The following is a 15585-nucleotide window of genomic DNA, read 5'->3' on the forward strand; positions in this document are numbered from 1 at the left end:
ACGGTATGAAATTTCGCAAGGTAAAGCTCAATAAATCAAGAGCTTTGCGGAGCAGCTAATAAGTGCGGGGTATAAGACCCGACAGGGTGTGCCGCATCTAATTGCGTTACGCTTCAAAATACTTTTCCTTGCATGCTTCTAGCGATGTGCAGTCGCTTAATAGTGCACACGCCAATAGTGTAACCTGGATAAATGTACACATGTACACATATCATGCACTGAAGAGTCTAATTTGTTGCCAGTTATTGCATCCATCTCTTTGAGAGATGGAGTTAGGGTCAGTGTCGTCCTGTTCTGACACAAAACTATAAAGCATCCTCAAAAATTCTTTTTTTTTGTTTTTTTCTGTTCATTAATGGAGACGCTCGCGTAAACATCACAGGCACTGCTTGCCTGCTGATGGCACATTTTTTTCAATCTTTTTCGCATTCTCCGCGTAGAACTGTCGGCAATGTATCAGGCTATCGGCTCTATGTATAACACATATGAATTAGCGATTTTCGCACGCCTCATCCCTTCTGCAGTTCGCTAAAATAGGCTCCGAAATACATCACGGGTTTCAAGGTAATTTAATTACCTTTGACCATTTCACATTACGATGTTTCCTTCAATTCCACGGCCATTGATTTATTGCAGACTGGATAGGGAGAGGGGGGTTACGCACGCAATTCGAGAAATTGCAACACTCCATTCACCTAAGCTTTAACCCCTTTGGGACAGACACCCCCTAGGTACCATTGACCAAGAACATCTGGCACGCCATGAATATCACTCGCATTTCATTGTTCATTTATTTCATTCTGAACAGGAGCGCCTACCATCGCTAGTCGTACACCGCCTTCTATATTCCCCGAAAATATAAGGTTCGGCCCTGCGCCTATTTCAATAAAGAGGGCCTAACCTTCAAAGTGTATATGCTTTTTTAGATTTATAGAGACAACCCTGTTCTCGCCGCTTCAATTACTGACATTGGGTAAAACAGCGCATAGCATAGGCTGCTAACTGTTGCCGTTCATCCTTCCATTATTCTCTTTCTGGCAAAACTAAATACCTACCATGCGAAATTTGCCCGCGGGTGGTATAGTTCTATTGTTACTAGCCCGCTGGACGAAAGCGCTCCCTTTATGGCTACCTGTACAGTTATTCCCGCTTTTCTGGGCATTTGTATTGGAGAGTATACATTAATAATAATCATGTGGACAGATGTGCAGACATCACAAAGCTAATAAAAAGAGTGTAGACTGGACCCCATCAAGGGTATGATAGCAACAATTATCGAAAATTGTAAGGAAATGGTGCTGCTGAGAAAAGAGAAAGGGAGGCTTACACATTCAGAATGACCTTGACAAGCTTGTTCGCAGCTGAGTACACTCCGTCGTCTCTCACTAAGACAACGTTGTTTTTAGTGCATATACTTCCTTTTGTCGCAAAGCCTGCAATACAAATACCACATTCAAATTGAAACTGCTGTACAAAATACAACTGCCAAATCCTGAGCAGAATCCCAATTTTCCAATGCACTCTTGGGGGAGTTACCTAAACATAGGTCACGAATCGTCATCACTCTCGAGCACCCCGCAGCTCTGGACAAGTTCAATACTAAAAAAATACTTCCAAATCTAGCGCCACGGGAGACTTTCCCGCCGCAGAAACAAAACAAAAATTGTTTTATGCATCATGAAAATAGCAGGTTGCAATTTGAAAGTGAAACGTTCGGCAGATCTTATTGACTGGGTTTACATGTGACAAAGCTACCCAAACTCTGAATCGTACCAGCTGAAAGTGGCAGATTTTTTTTCAATACTCATTCTTGAGAAGACTGTTCAAAAGCTGACATGCTGCTGGTGCTGTCATCAAAAATGATTTTGTTGATTCGCAGTGATCACAAGTGGTACCGTCTGTTTCTACATCGGCGAATAGAAAGGCATCAAAAATGTTCACCCTCACCGGAAAATGTGAGTTCGGAAATAGTTTGATTAAAAATTACAATATCGCGGAATAAAATTGCCTTTTATTATTAATCACTTCGCGTAAGTGCTCTAACAAAGAAGTTACGCATATTTCTAGCAGTATTTGGCAGGTAAAACTAGGTATCTCTTGAAGGTGATTCTTTGATTTGAATAAAACTCTACTGCAAAGCCATGAACGCAGCCCAAGCCATAAATAAAAGACTAACGAGCTTACAGATCAAAGAATTTTTCTTCGCCATCAAGGACTACACCAAGATTAAGGAACCCTGCCCTGCAACACAAAGAAAAGCATGGGCAAGTCAACGGTCGCAATCATGACTGCCCCAGTGCTTATATAATTCAACGCTCGGAATGAACAACAAAGGGAGCCACTGGCTTTCAGTGTAATTTTGTAGGAAAATGTTTAGAACTTGTTAGATACATTCCAAAGACTCCCCACCTTCATTTCAACAACTGAGAAGGCTTATTCTCGACTCGATTCGGCAATCGACAGTCCACCTCAACAACGTGGAAGTTGCTTTGCAGCACCTTCGTAAGGACTTTCGCGAGCGTCATCTGCAGAGAAAGTCCAAATGTTGTGCAGAAGCGAGTGTTGCCGCACAGTGACGAAGCCACGCAGTGAGACCATCGCAATCTACACTAACCGAAAATATATGGTTGTTTCGCATCACCGACCCTGACATATCAAGGGCAGCGAATGTGCGTTTGCTGATACAGGGCTTAAACCTAAAGCTTTACGTTGGAATAAATAGCTATACGCTCAATACTGGCATAGAACATTTAGCGTAGGCCTTGACAATCCAGAAGGCACTGGAAATGCGCATGATGCGATATTGCCATCTCATGAGGATGCGAAACTGCGAAGTACAAGCGCTCAGACCTAATGAAATGCGCGGCACCTTAAGAGCTGCTGTGCATGACTTGCACTAGATGATACCGGCCGAAAAGATACGTGTAGCCACGATTACAGACTTTATCAAAAGTAAAGCCCAGCGTTATATAGGAGTACTCTACGGATCCTCGAATTGTCGCAAACGCAGCAGTAAGCGAGCACCCATGCCGCGGCAATTCGTCGTCATCCACTGCGTGCGCAAGAAGGGTTCGTGTGCCTTTGACCACCAAATACTGGAAGAAAGTAGATTGAATACACATATCACTAATACAAACAAGTCCGAACACATAGCAAAGTAGCACTTTCACGTCTAGTGCATTCGCAGGAGAGGGTATTGTGCGCAATACTACCAAAGCAGCTGCAAAGGTGCTGCCACAGCAGAGGGGAGATTTCAGGTACCCGCTAAAATATCCGTTCTAGCATGTTTCAGCTGTTAGGCAATGGTGAAGCAACCGTATTAAAGAGAGTTGCAGTGGGCTCTTTTTGAAAATTTCAAAGGCTTCCTGTAGCAGATAGCCCAATCATAGTTGATGAAGTGGTGTACTCGAAGCTGTGGACAGTAACTGCAGAAAAAATGAAATGCAAAATCGTCTAAAAGACAAAAATCACTCAGTAACATTTTAACTATTTACCTTGCAACCCGTATTGCAATTTACAAATTGTAGCCCCGGAGTGTGCAAGGCGGATTCCCTCGGTACGAATTCTCAGGACGACACCAGTTTTGAGATATTAATTCCCGAACTTTGCCGAGAAATTCATTTGCATTCCAGTTACTTGCTTGCTTCAATGTATAAAACGACGCTTTGTGAACGAATTATTAGCGGTATCGCCGGTGGAGACCAGTCTAACCAAGGTCTGTACGCATGCTCTTTATAGTCACCTGTGCAAAGCAGTCTAAGCATGATCTGTACACATGCTCTTTCTAATCACCGGTGCAGACTAGTCTAACCATGATCGGTACACATGCTCTTTGTAATCGCCGGTGCAGACCAGTCAAACCATGATCTGTGCATATGCTCTTTATAATCGCCCGTGCAGACTAGTCTAACCATGATCTGCACACATGTTCTTTATAATCGCCGGTGCAGACCAGTCTAACCATGATCTGTACACCTGCTCTTTATAATCGCCGGTGCAGACTAGTCTAACCATGATCTGCACACACGTTCTTTATAATCGTTGGTGCAAACCAGTCTAACCATGATCTGTACACATGCTCTTTATAATCGCCGGTGCAGACGAGTCTAACCATGGTCTGCACACCTGCTCTTTATAATTGCCGGTGCAGACCAGTCTAAGCACGATCTGCACACATGCTCTTTCTAATCACCGGTGCGGACCAGTCTAGCCATTGTCTGTACACATGCTCTTTGTAATTGCCGATTCACACCAGTCTAACCATGATCTGTACACCTGCTTTTTGTAATCGCCGGTGCAGACCAGTCAAACCATGATCTGTGCATATGCTCTTTATAATCGCCGGTGCAGACTAGTCTAACCATGATCTGCACACCTGTTCTTTATAATCGCCGGTGCAGACCAGTCAAACCATGATCTGTACACATGCTCTTTATAATCACCGGTGCAGACTAGTCTAACCATGATCTGTACACCTGCTCTTTGTAATCGCCGGTGCAGACCAGTCAAACCATGATCTGTGCATATGCTCTTTATAATCGCCGGTGCAGACTAGTCTAACCATGATCTGCACACCTGTTCTTTATAATCGCCGGTGCAGACCAGTCAAACCATGATCTGTACACATGCTCTTTATAATCACCGGTGCAGACTAGTCTAACAATGATCTGCACACATGTTCTTTATAATCGCCGGTGCAGACCAGTCTAACCATGATCTGTACACATGCTCTTTATAATCGCCAGTGCAGACTAGTCTAACCATGATCTGCACACATGTTCTTTATAATCGCCGGTGCAGACCAGTCTAACCATGATCTGTACACATGCACTTTATAATCACCGGTGCAGACTAGTCTAACCATGATCTGCACACCTGTTCTTTATAATCGCCGGTGCAGACCAATCAAACCATGATCTTTACACATGCTCTTTATAATCGCCGGTGCAGACTAGTTTAACCATGATCTGCACACATGTTCTTTATAATCGCCGGTGCAGACCAGTCTAACCATGATCTGTACACATGCTCTTTATAATCGCCGGTGCAGACTAGTCTAACCATGATCTGCACACATGTTCTTTATAATCGCCGGTGCAGACCAGTCTAACCATGATCTGTACACATGCTCTTTATAATCGCCGGTGCACACCAGTCTAACCATGGTCTGCACACCTGCTCTTTATAATTGCCGGCGCAGACCAGTTTAAGCACGATCTGCACACAGGCTCTTTCTAATCACCGGTGCGGACCAGTCTAGCCATGGTCTGTACACATGCTCTTTGTAATTGCCGATTCACACCAGTCTAACCATGATCTGTACGCCTGCTCTTTGTAATCGCCGGTGCAGACCACTCTAACCATGATCTGTACACATGTTATTTATAATCGCCGGTGCAGACCAGTCTAACCATGATCTGTACACATGCTCTTTATAATCGCCGGTGCAGACCAGTCTAACAATGATCTGCACACATGTTCTTTATAATCGCCGGTGCAGACCAGTCTAACCATGGTCTGCACACGTGTTCTTTATAATCGCCGGTGCAGACCAGTCTAACCATGATCTGTACGCATGCTCTTTATAATCGCCGGTGCAGACTAGTCTAACCATGATCTGCACACACGTTCTTTATAATCGCCGGTGCAGACCAGTCTAACCATGATCTGTGCATATGCTCTTTATAATCGCCGGTGCAGACTAGTCTAACCATCATCTGTACACATGCTCTTTATATTCGCCGGTGCAGACCAGTCTAACCATGATCTGTACACATGCTCTTTATAATCGCCGGTGCAGGCCAGTCTAGCCATGACCTGTACACATGCTCTTTGTATTCGCTGGTGCTGACCAATCTAACCATGATATGTATACATGTTGTTTATGATTGCCGGTGCAGATCAGGCTAACTACGATCGGTACACATGCTCTTTATATCTGTTCCACGGTTCTCCGTCCCCTCAATGCCTTCCCTCCACAAACAAAGGTTTGATATATTTGGTCCTACTGTGGTGATCGAATAAGAATCAGTGGTATGCAGCCTTCCGAAGAATTTTTTTTGGAATCAACAAAATTGTGTAAGCTGTGAGTGCGATTGGGATGACTGATAGGTTTGTCCTATTTAAACATATTGGCCACTCCATTGAGCGTTAACAACGAGGCGGACGGCTTCATAGTTGTTACGCAGGCTCTTTCACTGCTTTTAATTGTATTACCTTCATGTTAACGCGTCAGACAGTTTGTACTTGTGGCGCAGGTTTCGCTAAAACTGAACTTTTTTTGTTGTATACTACCCTGGGTTGTACTTTATTGTCGCTTTATACAAGTGATTCATGTAATACTTGCCAGACGCTTCATTTCCGTAGGTATCCCTAAGGGGACGTCTGTGAAATAAATTGAACAATGCATTAAAAATGTATCCCATCAAAGCTGAAACTTCTAAATAATTTCATATGTAGTATACCTAACAACTAATGATTACATCAATGACTTACCTTGTTAGTATTATATTCACATCTTTGCCATGGGTGCGCCCTGAAAGCTGGCTTTCAATAACTGACTTCCAGTTTCTAAACACATCATTGATGGTGGACTGCTTCTGGGTACTTGAAAATAGTGCTTTGCTTTGAGGGGATGATAGCTTTAGAAAGAAGGGAAAATGCAGTTCAGGAATCAACACTACAGGTGGTGAAAAATTTTGCAGTAGTTATTTGCACGAGAAGTATACCACGACATATGCCAAGGAAGCTGTTTTTTTAGACTGAGCTGACATGAGTGTTCTCAATTTTTAATGACACATGCACATTAAAAAAGCCGCTGTTTTCGGCAGGTAATATTGTGGCCGCTTGTTGCAAGGGCAGGACTCCAGACTTCAGTGGCCATCGTCGAGTTTGTGCCAGTGACTTTTATTCTGGCCCGAGGTGCCTCAGCCTTGCAGGGACGACATAATCGAGCTGATAACGATTTGGCAGCAGTAGCACCATGATAACAAAGCCAGCATAACGCATAACACATTCGGCTGACGGACATCGAAGGCAGGCACGAGCCATCCTTGCGTTCAGCATGCTAAGAACGCCTGACCTGTAACACGCACCAGCTATGCTGTTCGAGTGTAATAATTAGTTGCTTCGGAAATCTATTTACCCAAGTGATCAATTGAACAGGTGATAGAAAAGTCGCATTCATTCCTCGAAGTGAAACCATATTTCACGTGAGTTTAATTTCTCTCATTCCTGCAGTCATTCTTGATCTAGCCTCTAACCCTACAGCTAGAATGGAACTGGCAGAAATATTGAAGTTAATCAACAAGCGTAAGACAGCTGACATAAGGAAGTATAATATGGATAAAATTGAAAATGCTCTCAGGAACGCAGGAAGCCTAAAAGCAGTGAAGAAGAAACTAGGAATGGGCAAGAATCAGATGCATGCGTTAGGAGACAAAGCCGGCAATATCATTACTAATATGGATGAGATAGTTCAAGTGGCTGAGAAGTTCTATAGAGATTTATACAGTACCAGTGGCACCAACGACGATAATGAAAGAGAGAATAGTCTAGCGGAATTTGAAATTCCACAAGTACCGCCGGAAGAAGTAAAGAAAGCCTTGGGAGCTACAGAAAGGGTGAAGGCAGCTGGAGAGAGATCAGGTAACAGCAGATTTGTTAAAGGATGGTGGGCAGGTTGCTCTAGAAAAACTGGCCATCCTGTACACGCAGTGCCTCATGACCTCGAGGGTGCCGGAATCTTGGAAGAATGCTAACATAATCCTATTCCACAAGAAAGGGGACGTCAAAGACTTGAAAAATTATAGAGCGATCAGCTTACTGTCCGTTTCTAAAGCCGTATCTAAATATACTGAAAGATATATATAGTGGCTCCACAGCCACTGTAGTCCTCCATAAAGAAAGCAACAAAATCTCATAAAAGAAAGGCGTACGATCACAATATCTCCAATGCTATTCACAGCGTGTGTATAGGAGGTATTCAGAGACCTGAATTGGGAAGGATTGGGGATAAGTGTTAATGGAGAATATCTTAGTAACTTGACATTTGCTGATAATAATACCTTGCTTAATAACTCAGGGGACCAACTGCAATGCATGCTGACTGATCTGGAGAGGCAAAAGAGAAGGGCGGGTCTAAAAATTAATCTTCAAAAAAATTGGTAGCTTGCTAGCTATGCTAGCAAGCTACCAATAGCTTGCTATGCAAAGCTATTTCCTTGGCGATATGTCAAATAGTGTATTTATTCGCTAAATGCTGACGGCTAGTGCCAAAAAGAAACTTTCTTGACAAAATGAAACAGTGGTGCCACAAGTGGGAGAGAACGCTCATTGATTCTTTATATAAAAGCAAAATGTTCATGGCTTTGGGCTGTTTTCCACAGACGAAGCAACGAATACCCAGCGTGCGTTTCGTAGTAATTGTTTGTATCTGTATGCTTGGCAGTAGCGCAATATGTGCTTTTGAGGATCCACGGTGGTGCACTTGCCTCAACATGTAGTTGTAGTCTGGCCATTTCGAAAAAGAACATTTTTTGTGTAAGCAATGTTTAGTCGAAGCCGTTCAGTGAGTGTCTCCAGATGCCGTGCTATACACATTCGGGTAGCCTAGATTCAAGTTCCGGGTCAGTGTTTTATGAAAAATTGCAATTCCATTAGGGTAAAGATATGATTCCGCAAGGAAGAGTGCTTCACAATAACCTTACTCATGGCGATAATTATTTTAAGAAATTTTATGTGACCGTGGCGCTTGCGGGCTGTCTCATCTGCCTTTTCATTACCTGATAACGCAGTGTCCGCGAAGCGACTCAAATGCTACCAAATATCTAGCGTTTGATGTCATCTGGTACAAGCACGCTATGTTATGGATTAAAATTTTACAGCTTGATATTTTGATTTCCGGACGACGGCTTTACAGTGTTATTCTTCAGCCTGTGCAAATGCTCTATAGTTCTAAAAGCAGTTTACAACTGCACAGGGATGGTCTTTATCCGGACGCGCAGATTCTCATAATTTGCCATTGTGTACCACCAGAAGGGAAGGGGGAGGACGAAATCACAAAATAATTGTATTTTTTCATTTCGTCATCACCTAGTAAGATTTGCATTGCTGATCTTTAGGGACACTGAAAGTGACGTATTGAAAGAGCGCAGTCGAAGAAGTGAGAGCCGTTTACTCCGACACATGGCGTTCTTTGTGTTCGCATATATCATCAGAGTACTGTTGCTGTAATAGTGATCGGCTCGGCTAGGATACTGTCGGTAAACAAGATTAGTTTCAAGTGGTGTTTTATTACCAAAATATTAGCCTCATTTCTTTGCACCAGCTAGATAGGCGAAGGTTGAGTCGTAAGTAGCATGTACACATTTAGCGATGTTTTAGGCTATCAGCGCGGAACTTGTGATTTCATTCGGCTACGGCTGAACATCAAGGCGCGACCCTTCCAACACAGTTAGTATACATCGTTTATTCTGTGGCTAGAATAAGAGTGCCATAGATCAGGTGTATAAGGGTCGCCTGTAAATGGCGAAACTTACCGTGAAATAGCCGTGTCTGATAAAGTGGAATCGTCCATACCCAAGCAGCAGCAATCGTCTTGACAGCTAGGTAGACAGTAGCACAACTACAGTTAAAATGTGCTGAAAGCGAAGTTTTGACAAGAATACAAGTAACATTACAAACGGCTACGAGAGCGAAAATGCGGTGGACTTTTTTTTTTCAAAGTGTGCTTACGCATTGCATTACGCATTGAGCCCCTCTGTTTCCCTTTGCCTGGTTCGTTCATAGTAAAGGTCTGTAATCTCGCCGCCTTGATGTCGCCAAGTAGGATAGGAGGGTTTATTAGCAATATGCGTGGCCTCCTAAGTTTACGGGTTAGGTGACACCAGCGGGGAAAAATGGGTCTTCCACATTCACCCTCAATAGCTTGGAATGATGCTGGCTAACTTCCCCAGTGTTATGCATATTACGCATAAATACCCAAGTTAGTGCATGGATTGATCGCCGTCACTGTAGCACGGTTGATGGTGCATCACGGGCGTAATGCGAAGGTGTTGGCTTCGGTCTTTACCGGCGACAAGTTATCTTTTCGTCCGATGTTCTTCATTTGTTGTACATTGCAGTTTCAACGACAGATAAGGGCCTTCGTTGCCTGGTGGCTATATATATATATATATATATATATATATATATATATATATATATATATATATATATATATGTAGCTTAGGGCGTCATTGCATCACAGGATGCTGCACAGAAGTAGTTCCAACATAGAAGCAAGTCATCAATAAAGTCCTAGGCCTACGCGGTTCAAGCAGCACAGTCACAGCGTACTCTGGGTGAGCAGCTCCATAGGAGCTCCTTTTCGCGCACCACGAACTACAGGGCCTTCGCGGCGAAGTCTCTTCGTGTCGTTTTCGTGATGGCGATCCGAAGTGTCCTCCCGGCGCCATCGGCAAGCTGCTGAGGCGGCTTGTGCTGCTCTCTGCGCAGCGGTCTGCTGAGCCCTATGTTGCCTAGTTGGCGCCGCGCGCGTAGCTCCTGGATTGACATCTTCAGCAGCGGTTCGTAGGTTGCAAGGAGGTGCCATAACGTGTACCGAAGAGTAAGCACAAGTATCCAGACTACTTGGCGCACATACCACATATGTATATTTATCAAAATGAACAATGCGTTTCTAAATTAAATTAAATTAAATTATGGGGTTTTACGAGCCAAAACCACTTTGTAATTATGAGGCACGCCGTAGTGGGGGAATCCTGAAATTTCGATTTCCTGGGGTTCTTTAACGTGCACGTAAACCTAAGCACACGGGTGTTTTCGCATTTCGAACAATAAATTTCTCTAGACAACGTTATGTGTTCCTAATGTGGCATCAGACATTCACAAGAAATGCATCGTCTAATGTTTTTTTTTTGGTATCACACGTACATGAGAGACACAAATCACGATGCACCTATGGTTTCTGATGAGAAGAGCATACAGCTTTTTTTTTGTTATTGATAATGTCAAAGTACATCATATATGAATGTGTACGATGCCAAGTCATGAAAAATACTTTGTAATGCAATAGCAATAAATGGCTCATGAGGCAGAAAATCCGGCATTGTCGGCTTGAGCGCATGATGTACAAAGAGGTGACAAACTCTCAACCTTTCATGGCAGTCGAACCCACTACCTATGGTGGTAATTAAGGCTACGAACACACAAATTTTGGTGTTCATTAAGGCACCGTTAATTAAGAGAGTAATTTAAGATGTAGGTAATTACTGCACTCGTATACGACCCTTACTGGAAGTCGAACCCTTGACCTTTGGTGTTAATGAAGGAGATGTTAATTAAGGTGCAGTTAATTATTATATAGTTCATTAGGGCGCTCGAACCCGCAACCTTTGATGCTATTGAAGGTGATTTTAATTGAGAGAGTGTTAATTAAGACATAGTCAATTAAGACACCCAGACCCACAACATTTGTTGTTAAATGTTATGTTACTTAAGGTACATTTAATTAATATATAGTTAATTAAACACTCGAACCCATGATCCTGTGTGGGAGTCGTGGCCACGAACCTTGGTGTTAATGAAGGCGATGTAATTATTGTACAGCTAATTAAGGTATAGTTATTTAAAGCACTCGGGACCAAGGCTATTGATGGGAGTGGAACCCATGACCATCGGTCTTAATGAAGACGATGGTAATTAATGTACCGTTAATTAGGATATATTTATTTAAGACACTCGAACCCTTGCCCTTTGGTTGGAGTGGTTCAGATTCATCGTTGGGGGCAGTCTAAGAGACAAAAATGAAGAACACGATATAACAGAGTGTGAGCGCCGAGTACTCTGCAAACGATTCCGATTTATCAGGGCTATAGGCACAAAACAACGACGCCATTTTCTTTTCTTCTTAAAGCGCACTGTGAGTTCGGGATACCGCGTTATCATAGTTGGTAAACAGTGCAAACCTATAGTGTATGCGTTGTTCTGCGCTGTTTGATTTCTCGGCTGTGTTACTTGTCGTTACGTGGCAACCAACAATTGTGCAGATTGACTTGATCATGACAAGAAAAACTGCGTGTAAGCGGCAGTGTCTATTTGCTGGAACGCACTGTAGTACTTGGTTGCAAGCAAATCGTACGCCAGCGCACATTTCTGGCATATACCACATAGGACAAATGCATGCTGCCGAGACATGTGGGTTTTTCGTGGAATGTTCGCTGGGCGCACGATCAACACAGAAGGCGCGGACGACAGCAGTGCAACCCGCGCACATTAAACACACTAACACGAAAGCAAGACACGGACGACATGGGTGCAAACTGTGCCACATGGGCAGATCTCATGCTTTGCGTATGGCAATGTTGAAACGGGAACTGAAACATCGCATACTCCACATTTGTGCCTCGGAGATCACGTCAACATTGTTTGAGGCTATACAGTTGATGTTAACGAAATCAGGAAGTTATTTAAAACGAAGTGACGGCGCTGGTAGCACGGGGAGGAGCGAAATGCGTAATTCACGGTCTTTAAGGGAGGTAACGAAAGTGAAAATCGTTCGAATAACGCCACAGCGACGACTTTCTATAGGGATAACATTTTCAGATCTCGAAGGCCATGCTTTTTTTGGCTGCAGATAGCAGAAGCGATTGAAATTGAAAATGCGTTATAGACTTTCTTTCTATGCCAATCTATAGCTTATAATATAGACTTTACTGTGGTTCTGTTTCTGTTGCAACAGCTATGCGAAGTTAGGCAGCCGCACAAGTCCTCAGATCACGCTGGCGGAGGCATTGGCTGGACCCATGCGACCTGTTGTTGGCGCGTCTCACCGCCGCATTTCAAGACGGACGCTCATAGCATCCATCCAATTAGTCTGCCGCTCTGTTTACAACGAGTCGGTTGGTGTGTGAGCTGCAAGAATATGCTTCTTTGATCGTGTGTTTTTGTGTTTGCTGTAACGAGATGTGACTTAGTTCGCGTCCGCATAATTGTCAAAGACAGCTTGTGTCTCGCTACAAACTCGCCTTTATGCGTGGCGCGCCAGCCAAATGTGGACCAACGATGTTCATGCCGTGTAGTGCGTTCCGTTTGCCTCTGGCTGCCGTGGAAAGTTGGTTGGACGTAGCAAAGAAATAATGTGTATTGTTAGCGTGCCACTGCTTGTCGACTATGGAACGGCATGTATGCTGGGAGTAACATCGCAGCACCGGCAACTGGGAGGGTGGTTTTCGACCGCATCGTACCATTCAAAAGGTGAGTAACCGTGCTTGCTAACTACACACATGTTGTGTGTGCTTCTTGTGTGGGCAAAGGGTGCCTTGCGAACGTAAGAAACTCCCACGACAACAGTGAAACCCATGCCGATACTTTCTTGGTGCCAGAGTTTAGTTGTGCAAATTTATTACCATAGTGCGGAATTGGAAATCTTGATAAGCGTTTTCTTTCGATCAGAATGATTACGTTCGGAAATAATCGTGTTCATCACGCGCGCCGCTGTTCTGCTGAAGTCGCATGACAACGACTCATCTGCCTCAAGCCCGATTCTTACGATTTCTCGCTTATAAATGATTCGACGTTGTAAATAATCTGTGCTTACAAGGTTTTCGGTTTACGAGAAATATTAGGGGGAAAATGTGAGAAATCACAGCGTGCTACTGGTACAGGTTTGTTTTCAAGTGGTGTGGTCATAACTTTGACGTAACTAAACATTACAGGGGATAGTTGCTTAAAGTCATGAAAAAACTCTAGAATTGCTATGTAAACAAACAATAATGTATTGCGCTGCTGCTGCTGCGTGTGAAATTTTGCTTTGTTGAAAAGGTCGTGACACTCATCAGTGACATCAACTTTGTGCTCTGTGCCACCCTGCACCCATGCAGTCATTGTTTTCGGGACTGTTTTTACATGCTACTTGCATGTGTTCACGATGTGACAGTCTTATTGTGCCACAGCTATAAGTTAACACGGAATTCTGTTTGAAGTGGTGAAGCCGTGATCCACAAGTGTCCACATGGCCAGAGGCGATGGCTGCAGCAGCACGGCGTGTAATCTATATGGACATGTCAGGTATGCATTAGGTGTACGTGTTTACAAAAGTATGATCTCGGTATCATTAGTGGATAAGTTTATCGACATATTACTCAATGCAGCTTGCCAAATATGCCTAATATTTATGCAACTTTATTCCACTTGCCGCTCATTTGTGTTTGTAGACATTATGCATACATTATCTTGTTCTGTTAAAACTACACCTCACATGTCCTGACGCTGATGTTCTCGTATCAATCGCTTGGCTGCAAGTTCAATTTATTTTTTTTTCTATTACACCGTACATTTCTTTTTTATTTTGGCTTTATTTGTTTGGAACTCTTTCCTATGCTGTAGCATATATTTCCATATTTTCCGTTCTGCTTATGCTACACACGCGCACTTTTTGTCCATCTAAGAATTCGAAGTGTAGTGCGCCATATATGTCACAGGCCTAAGCACACAGTTTGCACACCATTGTTTAACATTGATATTTGCAATTATTTCCTTTATGTTCTCAGAATAACTGGCACTGGCAAATGCATATTTGATGAACTCGAATTTCTTGAAATGGAATATGAAGGCCAGTATTCATTGTGCTTCAGTTACTTAAGTAGTGAGAGGTGTTTTCTGAAAAGCTTCCAGTATTTTCTCTCACTTTCTTCATATTCTTTGCAAGCTGTCCCCATTCAGGCGGGTAGGCATTGTAGCACTTGTTAGTATGTATACTGCAGCAATGTCGCAGCTAGTTTGCACACACTACAGGATGCCGACAGATGCACATCACTGTTTTGTGCATTTCTGAGAACCAGCCGCGTCTACTCGGCGAAACTTGCAGTGTCGATTTGAATTTGCCGGTCAGTTCATGTAACTTTTCATGACAAAATTTACGCAGCGAGGGAAAGGGGGCCATACAACATGACCTTGGCCAACAACTGACTGTTAAAGTTGATGGCAGGATTAACAGAAATAGCACTGGGTGTGCGCTTGTGTTGTGCACAATTTGAAAGGGAAGGCAGAAGTTGTAATACAAAGGCATAAAATCACAATAAACGGTGTTTGCATAAGAAGAAAGTAAGTGAATAGGCACAGACTAATTTCTATCCCTTGTAATCTACAAAGGATGCCTTTCTTCGTGCGTTGATAATGGGGGCTGGCTCACATTTATTTTTATTTATGTGGTGTGCCTCACTGATTTCTCTTGCCAATTTTCAGCCATGGGTGAAAACAGATAAACAATCCTAATCCGGCCTGAAGCCCCATCGCGGATATGTGTGGCCAATTCAGACGAGTATACTGGTCTTTTGAGTGAAATATAGTGATCTTATAGGTACATATTTAGGCAACAGCCAGTCTGTCCTATGTACATTTTACCACATGTGAAAGGAATACAGTACACTGCCTCTGACGCGTACTGGACTAATTTGGTGCTATCTTTAACCAAGCAAGCCTCACCTGCCTCCTTGCCTTTCTCAATTCAGTTGTGAATTGTTGTGCATATGCTTCTGAATTTATTTTTGCTGGAAATATATGTGCATAGCAGTCCACAAGTGA

The 15585-nt window shown here is 43.2% G+C and overlaps 1 protein-coding gene across 1 annotated transcript in view; it reads right to left on the reverse strand.

The window, feature by feature from the left end:
- Nucleotides 1–15585, reverse strand: part of LOC142589082 (uncharacterized) — a 96707-nt gene that overhangs the window by 45082 nt on the left and 36040 nt on the right. The window contains exons 3-6 of the mRNA XM_075700866.1: nucleotides 9540–9605; nucleotides 6496–6641; nucleotides 6347–6384; nucleotides 1328–1433 (exon numbers count right to left, since the gene is read on the reverse strand). Of these exons, the coding sequence (XP_075556981.1) occupies nucleotides 1328–1433; nucleotides 6347–6384; nucleotides 6496–6641; nucleotides 9540–9605 (356 nt within the window). The remainder of the gene's footprint in view (nucleotides 1–1327; nucleotides 1434–6346; nucleotides 6385–6495; nucleotides 6642–9539; nucleotides 9606–15585) is intronic.

The sequence above is a fragment of the Dermacentor variabilis genome, chromosome 7 (genome assembly GCF_050947875.1).
Source record: "Dermacentor variabilis isolate Ectoservices chromosome 7, ASM5094787v1, whole genome shotgun sequence".
In the NCBI taxonomy this organism is placed as follows: domain Eukaryota; kingdom Metazoa; phylum Arthropoda; class Arachnida; order Ixodida; family Ixodidae; genus Dermacentor; species Dermacentor variabilis.